This window comes from Papio anubis, chromosome 19, assembly GCF_008728515.1.
Source record: "Papio anubis isolate 15944 chromosome 19, Panubis1.0, whole genome shotgun sequence".
Classification (NCBI taxonomy): domain Eukaryota; kingdom Metazoa; phylum Chordata; class Mammalia; order Primates; family Cercopithecidae; genus Papio; species Papio anubis.
Window position 1 is genome coordinate 23487666 of NC_044994.1, and position 21935 is coordinate 23509600.

The following is a 21935-nucleotide window of genomic DNA, read 5'->3' on the forward strand; positions in this document are numbered from 1 at the left end:
ATACCCGTGTGTATATTTTCCTGAGAGAGTGGTATAGTATTCACATTATCAAAAGAGTCTCGGTCTAAAAAAGTTGAAGAACCACTGAATTAATGACCCCCAAAAAAGGGGAGGCAAAAAGAACAGGATGGAAGATCAGTGATGGGAGGAATGACATGTCAGGAAGCATAGAACAGAAAAGGAACATGGGTACAAAACAGACAAGACTTTGAAAAGTAGGATGCTTGCCTCTCATTTGATAACCAAAGATTAGTGGGTAGACAGGCATGGTTAGAATGGATCTCACATTGAGTTTTGGTATTGATACTGGTAAGTGCCAAGGTTTGACCTAGTATCCAAGCAGAAAAAGAGTGATATTGTGTTTGAAGAAAGACTGCGGGGAAGGGGAGAAAGGGAGGGATTGTTTGAGATGAGGATTCTTGGGATATTTCTAGGTGGGATGTGTGTTACAGCCACAGGTCAGGCTCCCACAAGGTTTGTAGAATCTAGACAAAGGTTCTAGCCCAATTTTGAGGGAATGTCAACCATACTTTTGTCCAAACACCAGATAATTTTTTGAACAAGATTGTTAGTACACAGTGTCCTTTACTTATATGGATTACCTAATTTGGGTATTCATAATCCAAATGAGTTCTACAAACAGTATTATATTGTTCAATTGACTCTTTCTTAAAATTCATTTTTTTCCCACTTTTTCTCTGTCTTAGAAAGCGTTTGCCTGTGCGGAGGAAGACGATGGCCAGGAAGCAAATGACTGCTTGTTGATCTATGATAATGAAGGCGCAGATGCTACTGGTTCTCCTGTGGGCTCCGTGGGTTGTTGCAGTTTTATTGCTGATGACCTGGATGACAGCTTCTTGGACTCACTTGGCCCGAAATTTAAAAAACTTGCAGAGATAAGCCTCGGTGTTGATGGTGAAGGCAAACAAGTTCAGCCACCCTCTAAAGACAGTGGTTATGGGATTGAATCCTGTGGCCGTTCCACAGAAGTCCAGCAGTCAGGATTTATTAAGTGCCAGACTTTGTCAGGAGGTCAAGGAGCTTCTGCTTTGTCCGCCTCTGGGTCTGTCCAGCCAGCTGTTTCCATCCCTGACCCTCTGCAGCATGGTAACTATTTGGTAACGGAGACTTACTCGGCTTCTGGTTCCCTTGTGCAACCTTCCACTGCAGGCTTTGATCCACTTCTCACGCAAAATGTGATAGTGACAGAAAGGGTGATCTGTCCCATTTCCAGTGTTCCTGGCAACCTAGCTGGCCCAACGCAGCTACGAGAGTCACACACTATGCTCTGTACAGAGGATCCTTGCTCCCGTCTAATATGACTAGAATGAGCTGGAATAGCACACTAACCAAATCTGGATCTTTGGACTAAATTATTCAAAATAGCATAGCAAAGCTCACTGTATTGGGCTAATAATTTGGCACTTACTAGCTTCTCTCATAAACTGATCACGATTATAAATTAAATGTTTGGGTTCATACCCCAAAAGCGATTATGTTGTCACTCCTAATTCTCAAGTACTATTCAAATTGTAGTAAATCTTAAAGTTTTTCAAAACCCTTAAGATCATATTCGCCAGGAAATTTTCCTAAACATTCTTAAGCTTCTATTTTTCCACTGCCAAAGGAAGGTGTTTATCATTTTAAAATGCAATGTGGTTTAGTGGATTAAGCAGGAGCGCTGGTTCTTATCTCCGTTGCCTTTTCTTATATCATTGATAATGATGTAAGAATCACAAGGTATTTGCTAAAGCATTTTGAGCTGCTTGGAGAAAGGGAAATAGTTGCAGTAGAGGTTCTTCCATCTTTTTGGTGCTGGGAGGCCATACATGGGTCTTTTCCTCAAGCTAAGGGGTATAAGCTTATGCATTAAATTTGCTACATCTATATTTCACATATTCTCACAATAAGAGAATTTTGAAATAGAAATATCATAGAACATTTAAGAAAGTTTAGTATAAATAATATTTTGCGTGTTTTAATCACTTTGAAAGGATCTATGCAAAGAAAATATTTTACATTGAGCTCCTTCCTACACACGTCTCAGTAACAGATCCTGTGTTAGTCTTTGAAAATAGCTCCTTATTTTTTAAATGTCAGTGAATAGATGTAGCATACATATGATGTATAATGACGTGTATTATGTTAACAATGTCTGCAGATTTTGTAGGAATACAAAACATGGCCTTTTTTATAAGAAAAAAGGGCCAATGACTAGAATAACACATGGGGCAATCTGTGAATATGCATTATAAGCAGCATTTCAGAAAAGAAGTTGGTGAAATAATTTTCAAGTCAAAAAGGGATATGGAAAGGCACTTATGAGTAACCTCTATTTTTTTAAGCCTTGCTTTTAAATTAAACAGCTACAGCCATTTAAGGCTTGAGGGTAATAAAGCTTGAGAGTAATAATGTTAGCTTAGCAAAGGTTTAGATGTATTACTTCATGCATGCTACCATGATAGTAATGCAGCTCTTCGAGTCATTTCTGGTCATTCAAGATATTCGCCCTTTTGCCCATAGAGAGCACCCTACCTCACGTGCTTACTGATATTGTTTTAGCTGATCACAAGATCATTATCAACCTCCATGATTCCTTATTGTATATAAAATACAGAGTTTTATATTTTCCTTTCTTCTTTTTTTGCCATATTCAAAACCTAAATTTGTTTTTGCAGGTGGAATGCAAAGTAATCAAGTGTTTGTGCTTTCACCTAGAAGGGTGTGGTCCTGAAAGAAAGAGGTCCCCTAAATATTCCCCACCCTGGTGCTCCTCCCTCTCCCTGGTACCCTGACTACCAGGAAGGCAGGTGCTAGAGCAGCTGGAGAAGTGAGGCAGCCTGTGCTTCCACAGACGGCGGTGCTGCTGCAACAAGGCTTTCAATGCGCCCGTCTTACGGGAGAGAAGCTAGATCCTGTGCAGCAGCCCGGTAAGTCCTGAGGAGGTTTCATTGCTCTTCCTGCTGCCGCTCTTTGCTTTCTCAATGTTGGCTCGCTCTGGGGTCTAGAGCACATGCAGCTAACTTGTGCCTCTGCTTATGCATGAGGGTTAAATTAACAACCATAACCCCTATTGGAAGTTCAAAGGTGTATTCAGGATCCTCCAAGCATTTTAACCTTGCCTCTTAAAACCCAATTTACCATGAAATGGGAATTTTGCTGCATTGTTAAACTGCAGAGGAAATCATGCTATAGTAATAAAGCTTATATAAGAGAGAAATTGAAATTAAATGTTTTTAAATTTCAAAAAAAATCAGCCTTTAGGATGACTTAAAAATTGATTTGCCATGTAAAATGTATCTGCATTTTTTATACAAAACTTGTTTTAAGCAGAAAATTTTAAAACTTTACTACTTGATGTATTATACATTTTGAACCATATGTATTAAACCATAAACAGTGTAACGTTGTTATAATAAAACCAGCAATAAATTTATAAGTAAAAAATGAACTACTCTCTATATTAATAGTTATTAAGAAATATGATTATAAAACAGCAGTCCCCAACCCTTCCAGCACCAGGAACCACTTTTGTGGAAGACGATTTTTCCACAGACGGCGGCAGGGATGGTTTCAGGATGAAACTATTCCACCTCAGATCATCAGGTATTATCATAAGAAGCAGGCAACCTAGATCCTGCATACGCGCAGTTGACAATAGGGTTCACGCTCCTGTGAGAATCTAATGCCACTGCTGATCAGACAGGAGGCAGAGCTCAAGCTGGATTGCTCACTTGCCCGCAGCTCACATCCTGCTACGGCCTGGTTCCTAACAGGCCACAGCCAGGTACTGTTGGGGGTGGGGGTGGGGGAGGGGTTGGGGACCCCTGATATAAAATGACTCACATATGTATTTTTATCAGTATTTTAACGATTTTTTCTAGCTGATTCCTTTTCTGCATCTTCCAGGCAGGAAGGAAGGATCTTGAGATTCAGGATGACTCCAGGTGGACATAGTACAGGAGAAAGTGTTGGATGAGGTCAGGGCAGAGGGCCTTTACTAACTGGATGCTTTAAGTCATTTGCTGTTTATTTTGGAAGTTGCAATTGTCTCTTGGGTAACTGAGAGATCATTGTTGTGACATTCAAAAGTTGTGACATTCTAAGATGACTTGGAGAGAAAAGTTGGAATAAAGATAAAGTAATGTTTACAATCTAGCCTGATGAAAAACATGTACCATGTCACTGGTGAAAGCCATCAGCCCCAGAAGTGGAACTGTTTTTCCGTAAATGCTAAAGTCCATAGGCCTCCTTTTAAAAGATGCCACAGAATAAGTCCCTCCGATGCTTCAGAACTTTCTTCTGGCTGACCTTCCTCCTTAAATATGGATAATGAGGTTTGGACATGGAGTATAGGGAGAAAAAAAAATGGATTAAAGCAAATATTGAGTAAAGAATGGTAGTTGGCTTAACTCAAATGTTTCAAATCAATTCCAGGAAAATGAAAGTCATGTAGATAAAATCCAAAAATATTACTAGCTTCTTCTATTCATAGAAAGTTCAAGGAACAAAAGTGACAAAATTGGTTAATTTAACTTGAGGACCTTCATACATGAGGTAAGAGTGTGAATGGAACACGTTCGACTGACTAGTTTCAATGCAACTAACAATTTAGAAACAATTAAAAGTTAAGAATCCTTCTTGTTCTTGCATTTCCATGTTGTCTCGTATCTTCTTCTGGGTCTACAAAGAGGAATACTGAATTAGAGATTATACGGTTTAACAGTGTTCAATAACATAGTCTTAGATGGTTTTATGTACAGGGGATGATTGATAAGACAAGAAGATAAAAAATCATTTAAATTCCAGAAGCCAGAAACCACAGACGTTTTCCATGATGAACGCTGAGACTCCTCTTGCTTTGCTGTCCAGAGTGTGCTGAGATTACCTCCGTGGCCAAAGACATCAGGCTGTTGTCTGATTGGTGTCTTTACTTCCTTTTTCTTCTACAGTTTGACTCATTTTTACAAATACAAAACAAAAAAATGTAGACACAATAGAGATATAATTAAAACTCAAGAGGATAAGGTCTGAAGAACAAGTACAAATGGATACGGTTATCAGAGCAAGAAGAAAAGAGACATTAGTGAAGGTTACCAAGTGGTCAAGAGAGCTACATACTCTAATTCAATTCTAGAGTAATCCTTAGATTACAGGCATGGAAACAGAGACTCAGAGAAGCAAAGTAACCTTCTCAAGGTTGCACAATAAGTGGCACAAATGTGAAAGTTGATAAATAGTTGTCCGGAAATAATAACTATTACTCTCAGAATAATCTGTTCACTTCCAGTCTAAGACTTGAGTAGAACATTAAAAATTAAAAAGAATACAAAGAAAGTGAAAATTATAAAAAGAATTAGAAATCTAGATGTAATTTTAAAGATTAAAGAAGTAATATAATGTAGGCATATGTGTGTGTGGGAAGGAGAGAGAGAGAGTGACAGAGAGAGAGAGAGACAGAGAGAGAATGCTAATACATGATTTGCTGCTATTTTGAAGTACATGCGGAGGTTTTCCTTTCAGGGGTCAGTGACCAGGTCTCTTCCACAACCAATAACTAATAAGAATGAGCCAAAAGCCTAAATTGCAGAAACAAGTATTTAGCTGAATTTAAATTACAATTTTTGTATTTTAATACAAAATTAAAATGCAATTTTATACAATTATAACTGATGTAAGTACTGAAAAAAACTACCTGGAATCTCTTTCTCAGTAAACTCCCTAAGAATTACTTTGATAAAACACTATTTAGAAGAGGTTGTATGAAATGTATCCAGATATGAAATGATTACCTTAAACAGGTCCTTCCAGCTCAGTGTTTCCATGATTTGTGGAAAAGAACATGTTTTAACAACTACAAATTTTTTACTCCTTGAAGTCAGTTTCATTTCTACTTTGATTTTCCTAAAGAACATGGTACCACTATATTTTCAATTTTACGCCTCAGAACATCTCTGATGTTTTCTGTGTGCGGAATTCATCATTACTAAGTTAGCAAACAGTGAATTTTATGTGACAACACAGAGAATCAAATGATAATATAAGCAAAACACTGATATTGAAACAATGTGTATGTCCTCATTTTCCCAGAAGGCAGAAGAAGTATTTATGTTCTTTCATAATCAAAAGAAGGATTGGAAGGAACTTTCCTGATTATAAAGCAGAGAAGAATCAGGTAATCCTGTATTTATTCAAATGACATAATGACGTGATTTTCAATCCTGCAAGGAGACATTGTTACTAAGTGAAAAATGAGTATTTAAACACAAAATATGAGATTAACTTCAGTCATGTCTCCTCATGTCCAACTGACTTCTACTGATAATAAGATTTATTTGATCGTAACTCAGATGAAATACACACACACCCACATTCTTGCCTCAGGTAACCTCATGACTTGGCATAGCTAAAGCAGGGTCTTTCCATTATCAAATACATGGACCAGATGCTAATGCTTAGTGTACATTGCAGACACAAAGTTTCCACATTTAAGAATTCTCCTATCTAGCTTTATTATTTTAGAAAATAATAATAATCACCTAGATTTTGCACCTAAATTTCTTTAGGTAAGCTATGGCAAAAAGCCTTATTTAACCAGACTTTCAATTATTTTCAACCAGGTCTGACATCCCCAACATTTAATTAGTAAAAAATATGCAATAAATCCTTAGTCTAGTAAGTTCTGACAATATCTACCTTCCTGCATCTTCCCTCTTTTTCTCAGCTGTTATACATTGCTATGAATTTTTCCTCAGAACATATTTTGTGGCTGCTAACTATCTGATATCTAAGTTGATTTTCTAACTTGCCACTGTTTCTACATACACTCTCTTGGATCCTGGAAATGTTCTCTTTCGTGCTGGTCTTTGAATATTCTTTCAAAGAGGCAAACTTATAATGAAGGCATATGCTACCAAGACAATAACAGACCTCCTACTTCATGCAACAAAGGCTCACCCAGGGCCTGTCAAACAAGCCGGTGCATGCTATTGCTACTTTTGCCAACGCTGGCTAGAAAAGGGTATCTCTACTGAAGGAACAAGTCAGGAGATGTTCGGGAATATAGAGAATGGGTTGTCAACCTAAGAAAACCTATTAAAGTTTACAAAAAACAAAAAACAAACAATGAAACCACTACCAAAGGAGCTAAGAGAATTTTTAAAAATCTCACTCCATCTATTAGTCAATCAAAATAACTATATTTTAATGATTAACAAAAATTAAACTTGAAAAGGTTTCTATTTTGTTTTTTTTGTGTGCATTTAAGTTAATGGTTAAGAGTTCAGGCTTTGGAGACATACCACATACTTGAGTTCAAATCCCCGTTTCCCAACTTACTAACTTTATGGTTTGGGGCAAGTTTCTTTATCTCTCTGAACATCTCTGGACTATTATTATGAAGATAATAATAGCTTCTATTTCACACAGTTTCTGTAAAGTTACAAGAATGCACTTTGAACATAGTAAATGCTCATAAAGATTTGTTTTCATTTTTTTACTGTATTTTAAATCTTCAAGATGAACTCAATCATCTCAAAGTTAAGAGTTCTAATGTACAAACTACTGAAACCACAGAATCTCGAAATATCCCTATTGTATGATCCAAAGCCCTCCTTTTATATGGATGCTTAAATTGAGGCTGAGAAGTAACTCGGGGATGAATTTCAGAGTTAAGAATTGGCTAGGCTGATTCTCTTTCTGCTACTGCCACCACAATATGTCTTTTTTATTAATTTTTTGCCTTAGCCACAAGGATTGTCCTAGTCTTCTCAGCACTGGAAATTCCGATGAATACACAGTCCAATGGAGATGTGCCAGTTCATAACAAATTGTTATCTTGTATACCCAAACTGATCAGAATCACCAGAGATTGCCATTTTTCGGTTCAGCTTCCTTGGAAAAGTGAATTTAGGCTTCTAATTGAATTCCTGTGTTCAGGTGGATATTGAATGTGACAGGGTGGTGTAGGTTGTTTCTATCATGTTGCAATAGGGTCATGGGCAGGATGGATGGCTTCTTTCTTCTTCTTCTTACTAGAAATGTCTACCAGCTAGATGGGACAGCCAGATGGCTCTGGAAAAAAAAAAACAGTGACGCTAATCGACCCCACTTCCATTGGATATATATTTTACTGTTACTAGAATAGTGACAAACTGCATGAAAAAAGACCACATTTTATGTTCAGTTTCTATATGATTTATGGATCATTATCACTGCTGGGCAAGTGAAAAATGAGCTTATTTGCAAATGCCAGCTGACCCATCATAAAATGGAAGGAAGTGAAATCTGTCTTTACCTTTGCATGTTTATTCTTTATTTCTAGCACATGACATGCCTGATGTCTTCATATTCACTGCTACCTGCTTCCTCTAAAAACTGGCCATAACTAGTTGATAAGTTTTTTAATGTTTGAGAAATTAATTCACAGTAAGGTATAAATCACAAAAAGCACTTTGTTACTTTTCTCTGAAGTGTGTGTCTTTAATGTTTAGAATATTTGTTGACTGCATAAACAAAGTGAATTTTCATTATCATTAAGCAATAGGTTAGGAGGTAAAGCAACTTGAGAACTCACACTATCCAGCATCCCTCCAATTGCACATTTCACATCTGTCCATGTAGACCACTTCTGTGCACCGGGGACAAAGGCCTCACATTCTGACCCATTGAGCATACTCTGTAGACTCAAGATTTCAAATATTGAAAATTCTGGGGTATAGAGTAGACCGATTCTCCCACAGTGTCAGACAATGAAAACTCGCCATGGCAATTTTATGAACCATACAGCAATTCTTCACATGAGGTTTTACATGGATTTCACATTATCCAACTCCGAATCTTTTCTGTAATACTGTTCTGCTTAACCTGCTGTCATCAACTTTACTACTTACTTTAGATTAATGTTCTAATCCCACAGTTAAGAAAGAAGTACAATGATACACTTTCTTCCTCTCTCATACTCATAAGAGAATTAATCATAAGCAGTCTTCGTTGACTGACGTAACTTTATTGTAGCTGATTCTGCATCAAATGGGTGTAACTCTCTCCAAAGGTATAATGTCATTCACATATTGTTCCAGCTGCAGAGACGGCCATTGGGAGGAGGAAGACATTACAGTAAATGTGCAGAAGATTGCCTAGCTAAGTAAGGGGTCAGCTTTCAAGATACACAGTAATGTTCATAGTGAACACAGTCATTTTTTTAAAATTTTAACCACAATTGTCCTCGGACAAGCTGAAAAGGGTCATTGTGAGCATTACATCTAAACTATCTAGAGCAATTTTTTTCCCATTGCCTTCTTTGTATCAAACTTTTTTTGCTTAATCAGTTTGCTTAATCTTTAAACATATCTCTGTCTCATAAAACCTCCACTTGGAGTGAGAATTAGAAGAGGTGATATAACTCAATCTAGGTCTACTAAAAAAAAAAAAAAAAAAAAAAAGGCTATATAATTTGAACAAAATTGGTTTAAAAACAAATATTTTCAGCCAGGCGCAGTGGCTCACGCCTGTAATCCCAGCACTCTGGGAGGCCAAGGTGGGTGGATCACGAGGTCATGAGTTCAAGACCAGCCTGACCAACATGGTGAAACCCCGTCTCTACTAAAAATACAAAAATTAGCCAAGCGTGGTGTCATGTGCCTGTAATCCCAGCTACTCAGGAGGCTGAGGCAGGAGAACCACTTAAACCTGGGAGGCGGAAGCTGCAGTGAGCTGAGATTGTGCCACTGCACTCGGGAAGCAGAGGTTGCAGTGAGCTGAGATCGTGCCACTGTATTCCAGCCTGGGCGAGACAGCAAGACTCTGTCTCAAAAAAAAAAAAAAAAAAAAAAAAAAAAACTTTCCTGAAATTCTAGACACCAGAGACAATGTTTTGGTTCTCTTCTATTATAATATCTGAAAGACTACTTCGACTCTCCAGTTCCCTGGCTGTGTACAGATAACTAAGTTAATTAAATTATTATTTATCATGTTACGGGGTTTTCAACTACTTTTGCTACAGAAGTAAAGTTACTAGATAGAAATAATTTGCCATTCACAATATCCAACCTGGGATTCAAGAATAACAATATCGTAATTGTAGTCAGCACAGTTCATGAAGTATGTCCTCCAAAGTAGATGACATTCACAAGCTCACACCCTCAGATGGAGAAGCCCTGTGATCAAGGCTAAGGTTCCCATCTCCTTCCCTGATGGAACCCATGTTCCTCCTCAACCTGAGAAGAATAGCAGAACACAAGTGGGTAAGTTCATTATTGAATAGCCTTAAATGTGCTCCAATCATTTTAACAAAGTAAATCCTTCACAAATTTCAGACTGTTACTATTAACAAATTAGTACATTGACTGAAATTTTCAAGCCACCACCAAAAAGACTAATTTGTAAAGTCAATTAAAATAAATAATTAATTACTTTAAATTCTTGTTTTTTCTTCAGAATGAAAATCATGTACTTTTGAAATTGTGTATCTCTCAACCAAAGTACTTACAATGATCATTCTAGGTCATTTGGAAAGATTTTTAAACCCACTATTTTACTTCCGGGTTCACTCTCCAAAGCCACTGCATGGCTTCTATTTCACTTTTTCCTCGCACATAAGAATGTCATTGTCTATGTACGAACTAATGAAATAATTGCCAAAAACCAGTTTTGTTTGTTTTTTCTGTCTTCTGAGGGTTATTTATTTATTTATTTCTGGGTATCTCCCTAAGCTCATTAGTCACAATGGGTCAGTGTGGTGGTTTCTGTCTGACACTCAGTAAGTACTGCTGTGCCTGCCCTAAAACCCTGCAAGCCCTGTCATGCTGGTGATGGATTCCAGTCCAGGACTGTTGTTAGCAACCGAGGACTCCCCTGCTCTCTTTCTTTGCTATTTCCCTTATCTTTCCAAGAACTTCCATAAACAAAACCTAGGGTGAAACCAAAATAATAGATTTGTCATGAGTAGATAAAACCAGCTTTCCCCAGTGTTGCACTCCTTTAGTGGATGCACGCTTTGTTCATTTCCAGGGAGAAGAGGATTTTTCATGTCGTTAATGTTTTCTTCCTTGGTTCCCCCTGCGAGGAAGGGAGCCTTAAAGCAGAGGAAGAACACAGCAGTGTTCTCCACTGGCCTCTGAACTCCTCCACTTCACCCTGTCCCAGCAGTCTTAGCAATGCCCACTCTTGATGAAATTGTGAGGTAGAGCAATTTTGTCCACAGTGAGCCAGGCCTCCCCCATCACACCCCCGCCCCGGTTTGGTGACAGTCACTCATGAGTTGGATTCCATGAATCCAACATTCTCTTCTCCTTTTCCCCTTTACCCTCATTTTACTCTCTCTCTCTCTTCCAAAATAACCTTGAAAATTTCTTCACTTACTCATTTATTTACACATTCGGCTGGGATTTACTAAAGGCCTACATTGGGCCAGGCACTGTTTTATTTGCAGGATACATGGCAGTTCACAGGGAAAAATCCCAGCCCTCACAAAGTTTACATCCTAGGGAATGGCAACAGATAACAAATAAGTTAAAACAGTCTTTTAGAAGAGAAAAAGAGGATGGGGAGCTCTGGGCACGGGCAGGTGGCGGGGTGGGGGACGGGGGTAATTACAATTTTAAAAATCATTGGTCAGGGAATGTCCTTACTGAGAAGGTCATATTTGAGGGGAGAAAAGTGAAGAGCGATGGAAAAGACCTTGTACATTTCTGGAGCAGAACCTTCCAGGGAAAAGGAACCACAAATGCAAGCCTCCGAGGTGAGGCATGCCTGGTGAACCTGTGGCATCAGACTAAGATGTAAGTAACTGACAATGGATCAGCATGCTGCCCTCCCAGTAATACGCACTCCAAGGAAGCCTTCTGCTGAAGGAATGCCAACATTAATCAGTGAACGGGAGAGGCCTTATGTTGGGGCCTCCAGGCCTTGCTGGGGTTTCCCAGGCAGTTGCCTGTTTCATAATTGCCTCAATCCAGCATTATTATATTCTGATCACATTTTTAAACTAGTGTGACTTAGTTCAAAAAAGATTGCATGAGATGTGTTCAACACCCTACTGATTCCCAAGAATAGACCATTTTGTTTCCCCTACTGCACCAAATCCTATTGTGCAACTATCATTGTTTTTCCCTAATTCTCCTCTACCTCATGAACAATGTTAACGATTTCCTTAAAACAGCTTGGCTCAGAGACTTTGCATCCAAAGCAGTCAGTCCATGTATACTGACTCACCAGGAGGAACACATGGGGAAAGCTCAGTGAGACACTGTGACTCACGGCACTGGGACTCTCACTCTTTCGGGATATTGACGTCTGTGGCTGTGATCTCAGGGCTGCCTATTTTTGCTCCCCCAGAATGTGGGGACTGTTCATTAAGGACGTGCTGGTTTCTCTGTGCTAGAAAATAGGGCTTCTAGTCTGCTGGGCTTTATTATCCTGGGAGTTCTAACTGGGAAAGTCAACATAACTTTTCCCACTCTCTTTATTAGAGGCCTCCTCCACCCCCAAGTTGGCCAAGTTCTCGCCACCTAAGGCAGAAGCAGCTCTCGGTCCATCTAACTGGACAGTCCATAAGAATTTCAAGGTCCTGACTCCAAATGTTGGTGCAGTCATCCATGCCTTGTCTTACATGGAATAGGATCATGGGTCTTTCTCCAGGATTGAGGGGAAGGACGATCCTCTCCCATTTCTCCAGGGCCAATGTAACAAACTGTCTATTCTCAGCTGGCCCCTGAGCTCCTCCAGCTTCATTTACCCTGTCTGTCTTCCTCGTGACCACACTCAATTCCAGGAGTATCCTGAATACTTATACCTTTTTTCTTTTCTTTTCATAAAGCTTTTTTTATGGAATGGAAAGTTACAGTTTCTAACCTAAACCTTTTCCTCTGAAACTTAAACATATTTCCTCTTAAAGAAGCAATAGGAATATATTCCTTACAGAAATGATTTTTAGGGCTTTTATATTCTTTTTCTGATACTGTCACTTTATTCTTTTTTTTTGTTTTTTTTTGAGACGGAGTTTCACTCTTGTTGCTCAGGCTGGAGTGCACAGGTGCAATCTCGACTCACTGCAACCTTCACCTCCCAGGTTCAAGCAATTCTCCTGCCTCAGCCTCCCAAGTAGCTGGGATTACAGGCATGCGCCATCACGCTCAGCTAATTTTTTATATTTAGCAGAGATGGGGTTTCTGGTTGGGCTGGTCTTCAACTACTGATCTCAGGTGGTTCACCCACCTAGGTCTCCCAAAGTGCTGGGATTACGGGCTTGAGCCACTGCACCTGACCACTTTATTCTTTACTAGGTTAAATATTCCCAGCACTTTCAGCCTTTTGTTATAGATCTTGTTTATCATTTTTGTATGTGTGATATTGTCCTCAGTGCCTAGCTCAGTTCTCTTTATAGATGTTTTACATAGATATTTCCATAAGATGTTGTCAATGTGGACCTAGAAAAACATCAAAATAATAGTTGATCTTTCCTGGATACTTACACCTCTTAACTGTCCGTCAGGCCCCTCTACAACCCTGACTTACACCTACCAGCTGCCATCCTTATTCTGCCCTGGGCTGCAGTGTTAGGGAAAACACATGTACACAACTAACATGTGTGCATGTGTGTGCAAATGCATGTACACACACATATCACAGACCAACATTTTCTTACCAGAGCCTCTGCTAATTCACCCACAGTGGATATTCCAAACACTTTTCCTCATAATACTCCTTTTTCAGTTAAAATTAATCCCTTCCTGTGTGGTCTTATTTCAACAAATCTTAATTGATCATCAGATATGTGCTGGATGCTGAGGGTTGGGCCCACTGTGAATATCATACGGCCTCTGCTCTCAAAGAAGGAACAGCTTTGAGAAAAAGAAATGGGTGGAGTAGTAGACGTGGATGAAATAACCATAAACTACGATGTGATTGCTGCTATGCAGGTTGTATGAGTCATCTGGGATAGAGCCACAGTGCACTGAAGGAGAGGTAAGTAACTAGACACGGAGAGTATAGAAAAAGAAATACAGGATGCCACTCAGGTCCTAGCATGAGTGGCCAAGTTTGCAAGGCTGCCATTGACTGAGTGGGGCATATGAGGAAGTAGCAAGCTTGCACTAGAGAGATAGTAAAGAGAGGATGTATGAATCTGTTCTCGTGCTGCTAATAAAGACATACCTGGGACTGGGTAATTTATAAAGGAAAGAGGTTTAGTAAGCTCACAGTTCTACGTGGCTGGGGAGGCCTCACAATCGTGGCAAAAGAGAAGCAAAGGCATATCTTACATGAAGGGAGACAAGAGAGAATGACAGTCAAGCGAAAGAAGAAACCCATTATAAAACCATCAGATCTAGTGAGACTTATTCACTACCATGAGAACAGCATGGGGGAAACCGCACCCATGATTCAATTATCTCCCACCAGGTCCCTCCCACAAACCATGGGAATTATGGGAGCTAAAATTCAAGATGACATTTAGGTGGGGGACACAGCCAAACCATATCAGAGGGAATGCTTTTTTGTCAATATGCTATTTGATATCCCTACAAAATTACTATGAAAGTGTGAGGTTCCCATGAAATATCCAAGTAGTGATGTCCCATGATTCGAGCTTGAGAAAGAAAGCTAAGTTTACACAATGGAAGTGACCACAGAATCATACCTGCTACTAAGTAAGAAGAAAAGAAGCAAAGTACAGAACTCAGAAGACACACACATTTTACAAGCAGCAAAGGGTAAGAAATGGATTGAGAAAGAACAGTCAGTGAGATGGGAACAAAATAAGGTGACTATTTCTGCTACCCAAATCTATTTGCAGTACAGTTGTCCTTTCTCATTTCAAATGACTTGCTAGGCTTTTCGAATTGGATTTTGTTCTAATGTCTCAAATTCAACATGTTTTTACCAAAAGAGAAGTGTTTACTTCTGATTTCCCTTTTTGTGTCATCATGATGAAAAGAAGGCTTTTTTCACAGCTAAAGCAAAAGCCCTGACTCTTCATCAACAGCGTCTACGCTTTGAGTTCCTCTGCCCAGGCAGGTTCAACACCTGGTTCACAATTACTCATCCTTTAAGAATCACTTCACCAAACTTCCTCCAAGAAGCCTTTTCTAATCCCATAGTCCAAAGTGTGAGGTAGGAAACTTCTTCATTGTTCATATTATACTGCATGTGTAGTTCTACCACGGCGGTTATATTATTTTATAAGTAATTATAGTTATATTATTTTATAAGCACATATTCTTGTTTCTTTGGATACGGGAAAACATTTAATTTTGCATTCCCAATAAAATGAAAATTAAATGTTTGTTGAACAGGGACAAGGTAAATATTGAATAAACTAGTAGAGCTAAACCAAAAAACAGATTTTTTGTATTTCCCTTCTCAGATTACCTGGGAGTATTTCATATTTTGTCCTGTGCCCATACGCCCTTTAGTAATCAACATTCTATGAGTAATCCTCCTGACCATGATAACCTTTTTTTATAACAGCTACACAACTCTATGATTTGTTTATAAGGCATTTTAAAAGGATAGCAACCAGATTTAGCTCTCACCTCTGAAACATTAAATCTAATACATATACTCATGAAATTTTCACTGGAATTAAGTGATCAGCCACTTATCAGACCTTTAGCAAAGAACTGTCCATTTTTATAGTAATATTTAATGTTAGGATGTGTTGGGAGTAAGGAGGAAGTGTTAGTAGAAAAGAGATATATTAATTTTCATTGATCTTTCTGAAACCCTTTAAAGTATTTTTTGTTTTAGATCATATTAAAGAGGTGATTTTAATGAGCTAATCACTTGAAGATGATTCTCATCTGTGTATGTGTGTGAAGCAAAGTATTCTGGAAAACATAAATTTAGGTAGACATTTTGAATCTATCTAGATGTTAAAGGTAATTATTATTTGCATAAATTATGTTTTGAACCAATCCATTCTAAATGTCTTAAGAAAAGTACATTTACCATAATGTTCAACTAACTTAGGGGAGGAAAACATGAAAGTTAAAATTTTCACATCCTATTAACACTTCAATTTATTGTAAACAAATCCTTAGTCCTTTGTTGGTAATGGTTACATTTATTTTTGTGCACAGAGATGTACAAAAGAGATTTACTCTAACCCTAGCATAAAGAAGTTAGGAGCCAGAGAGATAGCTGTGAAACATCTGATTCTCAAGAAGTCCCTTCAGCTCCCTGAGTCATAAGTTTTAGATTTTTTAAAGTAGAACTAATTCAGAAGTGACATGGCATTGGATGACATATTGGCACCTTCTCTCAAAGTCCTGGGGAAAATGTCTTATAGAAGGAATACTACCTTGAAACTAACTTTGACAGCCTTCAGGGGAGGTTGAAAATACAACAGAAATAAAGTTTGCATTGGCTATTTCTCATTCTGGAAGCTACGTTTATCTTCATTGCTGAATAGAAACCAAAGTCTTAATAATGAAGCATAAATACTTCTCTATAGGACTCAATTGCAAGGGCACAAATTTAAGGCAGGACTGACATACAGTTTCCTACAATTATTTCTGCAAGTGATTTGGTAAAAGCCTCACTTCTTAAATCAGGAGTGCTCCCAGCATGATGGCAAATGAGAAGTGTCACCAAGGTGTGCTAATACCCCCATCTAGCTCAAGAGAAAGCAGTGGAAATTGAGACATATTTTCTCCAGATTCAATTATGTTAAAAAGTTTACTGAGAGTATCCCACAGTACACAGCACAGTCTGGGGCACTTCTGAGCAGAGTGATGAGCTAAGTCCTCAACTAATTCAGCCACCGTCACTTAAGTAACTGCATGAGAAAATCTACTCAGCAGCTAAGCCCCAAACATACGGACAATGTGCTTCTCTCAGCTCAAATAGGCAGTGGTCCTTGGGGGCCTGGGAAGAAAGAGTGTAAAGAGGAGGTGGTGACCTTACTAGATCTTGAAGATTGGCACTTGGGAGATGCTGCCAGAGGGTGAGGGGGCACTTTGGACCACAGAAGTAACTCTACTATTTGAGCCAAATTTAATGCCAAACCTCTCTTTCTAGTCTCCAAATAACCCTTTATGCTTATATAGGCATGGGGAAAAAAGTTAAATATTACATTTGAACTCAGTTGAACATGGACACAAACAATGGTCATCAAGTCCTGGAAGAGGTTGTGTGAGCCCCTTGAGGAATTCATCCAGCACTGTTTTGAAGAAATCTCTATTTCAATCTATACCTATACATCAGTTATTGAAAAACAACAGACAATCGCAAAAACAAGTTGACCTTTTGTGTTACTTGAGCCCAGTCGTGAAGGGCCCTGGTGACTGGGCCTCATGTCAAACAACTGGTTACAGTCCCAGACTGCACCGAAGCTTCATGAGACATCTCCTTGTCAGTGTACGGATGAGTGGCCGACTCTGGAGACCAGGCTGTTGCTTCCCTGTCTGGTGATGAATCCTCCATAGTCTAGGTAATATAAATATATATATACACACACACATATATACATATACATATATATTTATCTTTTCCCTTCTCTCCTTCCCATTGCAATTTGCTTATTATATCAATTTTCTTATTATATCATTGGCTTATTGTATCATTTGTTTATTATATCTGCATTGCCATTTACGTGGGATAAAGGTTGTTTACTGTTAAAAGTATTGTGCATGCCTTCTCCCCTCGCAGGTCTCCAGCACAAAACATTTTTGTGGTCATGAACAGGATCCGAAAGTGAAAACATGCCATTTTTCCACCACAAGGATCGGGCTGGGAGGTCCCCATATCCTGGGATGGGAACTCACCGACTTCTCCTCCTTGGTCACTGAGTGATCTAACGGAACTGGACTGTGTGAAAATTGGGAATATAAATTAGTGCATTCTGAGCCATTGGCTGTGCATGAGGTGCTGGAGGGAATCTCAGTTGGTAAAGAAGAAACTGAGGGAATTTCCTGGTGTGGATGGTGCTTGCTTACTGCTTATAAGTTAATGTATCAAGATAAGGACTGGTTGCTACAAGAGAAATGTAAGCTGGAAAAGGAAAATGCTAATCTGACTTCCAGACTCACCCTGGCCCAATGCCAGGCCTATGTCTTGACTAATCAGGCTCAAAGCTATCAGACTATTGCTAAAAAAAGCAGTTGTTCAAGTGGCCCAGCCAGGGTAAAACTGAAAAACTAGTGAGCTGGGGATTGGAGCAGGTAAAACCCAGCTCCTGTCTCAAGAATGGGAAATTAACCCCAGTAAAATTCAAGGACCTACACAAATTGTAAAATTTCTTGGCATCCTATGGAATGCAGGGAAATAGTCCATTTTACCAAAGGCTAAGCTAAAATACTAGAATTTGCAACTCCTACCACTAAAAAGGAGGTCCAGAAATTTATTGCCTTGCTTGGATTCTGGAGACATTATATTCCCCACTTGGGTAACATTTTACAACCTCTGCACGCAGTCACTAGAAAAGGCTATGACTTTCACTGGGGAGACGAAAAGAGCATGGCTTTTGAACAAGCTAAACAAGCAGTGCAACTGGTCCTGGATCTATGGCCCATACAGGATGGCCCAGCAGAACTGCAAGTAACTGTCCTAGATCAACATGCTAATCAGAGCCTTAGGCAGAAACAAGATGGGAAGACAGTACCTGTGGGGTTTTGGACCTGAAAACTGCCAGAGGATGACAAAGCTTATACACCTTTCTAGAAGTAATTGTTAGCTTGCTATAGGGCTTTGCTGGAATGGCGCACCTCTGCTTCAACCATGATGTCTTTATGAGGCCTGAAATTCCTATTATGACTTGGGTCACGAGTTCCCCCAAAGCTCACCAGATAGGGAAAGTAGCATCATCAAATGGAAATGGTACATACAAGACCAGGCTAAGCCAAAACCAACGGGGGTATCACTTTTACATGAGGATATACAAAACTTGCCAGTTCAGGAAATCACCAAGCAAGTCCTACAGATAGGGAAGGAAACCTCCCCCGTCCAATGGGGCAAATCCTTTAAAGAACTAAGCCCAGAGGATCAGAAACATGCTTGGTTTACTGATGGATCTACCAAATACATTGATGGGACCCGATGCTAGAAGGTGATGGCTCATAACCCTGTTAAAAAGCATAAGCATTTCTGATGAAGGAAGGGGTGGGAGCAGCCAGTTGGCTGAACTAGTAGTGGTCCTCTGAGCTATTCAGGAGGAGGCCAGAGGGATTTGTCACTTGAATACCGACTCTTGGTAAGTAGCAAATGTTCTTCCTACCTGGATGCCCCAACAGTAACAAAACAAATGGTTAATTGGGAACAAAGAGGTTTGGGGTAAACAATACGGGGAAGACATCTGAATCCTGGCACACACTACCATTATCACTGTTTTCCATGTTGATGCTCATGCGTCTCTGTTTTCTCTTGAAAGACTATTTCATCAGCAGGCAGATCAACAGGCCAAAATTTCCACCATAACTGCAAACTTGAATGCGGACGAATGGATTACAACATGTTCAAGACTTGCAATGAGAGGCTTCATAATGTATGGTATAATTGATAGTGATTACCAGGGAGAGTTAAAGGTCGTTTTATACAATACCACTCCAGATTCTTTTGCTATAAAACCTCAGATGCTGGTTGCTCAATTGTTAGTGGAACCTTGTCTACAATTACCCCTGAGGAAATCTCTGCCCCAACAGAGGCTACACACAGAACTGGGGAATGCAGATCCTGGAGCCAAAATCCTGGAGCCAAAATTTGGGTAGAGCATCCATCAGGTCCCACCCTTAAGACTGGTGACCTTGTAGCTATAGGAGCAGAAAATGAAGCAGAGTACAATTTCCTAAAGATGAAAAACAATATCATATTCCCCTCCGTTTTTGTTATCACAGGGAATAACCTATCTACTAATGGTCGGCACCTGTGTCTTTGTGTCTGAGGCCAAGATTAAATTCATCAACTGGGTAGCCACCGCTGCAGAAGAAGCCAATCGCAGTCTATGTTGGCTATGCGTTGAGTTGCTGGAGGCCGCTGGGAATGGGCTACCTTGGAGAATCCTCCCTGCTAACATTTCTGAATGACTATGTCGCTACAAATGGGACCACAACAACAACACTTGCAATCCAACCTGGACTTTCTTTGACCAAACCAAGGCTTGGTGCTCTGGGGTTTCTACTGCCAGACACTGTCAACACATGCTCCAAATCAACATTATCCCCAGTGAAACACAGTCTTTTTCCTACTTTTATAACACATGAGTACAGTATGATTACAGTAATTCCATTGCTATCCCCTGGGGGGCCCTCTGGGTGTGCGGATCCTATGGGTGGCAATACCTGCCCCCACATTGGATGGGGAGATGCACTTTGGGATAGCCATTAATTCCATTCACCATCCGGGATAATATTGCCCTCCCCAGTAATCTAGATGCTCACAAACATCTCTGGTTACGAGTGCACCCGACTCCCTAGAGGTGGTACCCTATCACAGTATTCTCCCCTGCGGCCGATGTAATCCTGCTTCAGCAACCAATTAAAATATTAAGCTTACTTCTAAGAAAAGCTCTTAATGATAGTAGCACTGGACGTATGTTGTTAGCAGATGAATTTGCTCAGCTGCGTACTGTTGTGTTGCAAATGGAATGGCATTAGATATGCTTACTGCAACCCAAGGAGGGGTTTGCGCCTTACTGCGTACTGGATATTATGGGTATATCCCTGACAATTCTCACCATATTACTCTCCTTGCAAAGCCATGGTGGGTGTGGTTATTATTGTTGCTTTTAATTCTCCTGTGTTTACCCTGTATCTGTAATCTAGATCAACTATGCCTTCCCCATGTATCTGTAGGGGTATTTTCCTGCAATTGATTATCAAATTGAAGCTGAACGTGGAGGAAAAGTTAAATATTAAATTTGAACTCAACTGAACATGGACAGGAACAATGGTCACCAAGTGTGAGCCCCTTGAGGAATTCATCCAGCTCTATTTCAAAGAAATCTCTATTTAATCTATTCCTATTTGTTAGTTGTTGTTAAACAACAGACAATCGCAAAAACAAGTTGACCTTTTTGTGTTCCTTGAGCCCAGTCGGGAAGGGCCCTTGTCACTGGGTCTCATGCCAAACAACTGGTTACAAAAAGAGCTAGGGTCCCAGAGCATGTAGAAACTTCGAGAATCCTCTGTAGTCTGGTGAGTGTAGTGTCCGCCTCTGGAGCCCAGGCTGTTGCTTCCGGGTCTGGTGGCGAATCCTCCACAGTCTGGTGAGTGTAAATATAAATATATCTTTTCCCTTCTCCCCTTCCCATTGCAATTTGCTTAGTATATCGTTCGCTTATTATATCCGCATTGCCATGTAATTGGGATAAAGGTTGTTTACCCTTAAAGGTATTGTGTGTCTGCGTCTGGTCTTCTCCCCTTGCCCGCACAGAACAATAGGCTCGTCAGCTACTTCCAGTCGTTACATTTCTTGCAAGTTTCCTAATCCCGCGCTGATTCTAGTGTTTGGATGCCCATACTAAGTTTCTGCTTTTCAAGAAGATTTCAATGTAACATCTTACCTCGCAACCATACTGTTCTAATTTTAACAATTATTTATTGAACGCTTAAGTTCCAATTTCGTTCTCAAAACATCCCTGTGCGTTGGTCGGTATTAATCCCATTTGACAGATCTGGAAACTGAGGCTCAAAGAGGCTAGTCCAGGCCACCCAGCTAGTTACTCTTGGAGCGGGGCCTCTGATCTAGCTAGTGGTGTAATAGAATTTGTAAATCATATCAAAGAGTATACCTATGTCCCGTAAAACCTAGAGTTTTCTCCCAGGCCAAGAATTGTCCTTTTTGACCTCTGGGGATTGTTTCTCCCTGAGCCAGATAAGCTGCAAACCTGTTGGAAGCAGTGAAGGGCCGTAGGGAAGAGCAGCCTTTGCGGAGACAGCCACCTGAAATTCTGCTCCACGACCTAAGCTCCCGGAGATGGGGCCGAACGCACCGCGGTCGCA

General features: G+C 39.8%; 1 protein-coding gene and 2 long non-coding RNA genes across 3 annotated transcripts in view; 1 reads left to right on the top strand and 2 right to left on the bottom strand.

Moving 5' to 3' along the window:
• DSG3 (desmoglein 3) overlaps positions 1–3456 on the top strand; it is a 32048-nt gene extending 28592 nt beyond the window's left edge. The window contains exon 16 of the mRNA XM_003914270.5: positions 708–3456. Within this exon, the coding sequence (XP_003914319.2) occupies positions 708–1322 (615 nt within the window). The 3' untranslated portion in view covers positions 1323–3456. The remainder of the gene's footprint in view (positions 1–707) is intronic.
• Positions 2633–5633, bottom strand: LOC110741789. The gene is made up of 2 exons (XR_002518662.2): positions 4828–5633; positions 2633–4683 (listed from the first exon to the last, which is right to left on the bottom strand). It is a non-coding gene; the product is annotated as an uncharacterized LOC110741789 (long non-coding RNA).
• Positions 5634–7480: 1847 nt separating this feature from the next.
• LOC103879649 lies at positions 7481–21924 on the bottom strand. The gene is made up of 3 exons (XR_640358.3): positions 21821–21924; positions 10051–10217; positions 7481–8073 (listed from the first exon to the last, which is right to left on the bottom strand). It is a non-coding gene; the product is annotated as an uncharacterized LOC103879649 (long non-coding RNA).
• Between the last annotated feature and the right edge of the window lie 11 nt (positions 21925–21935).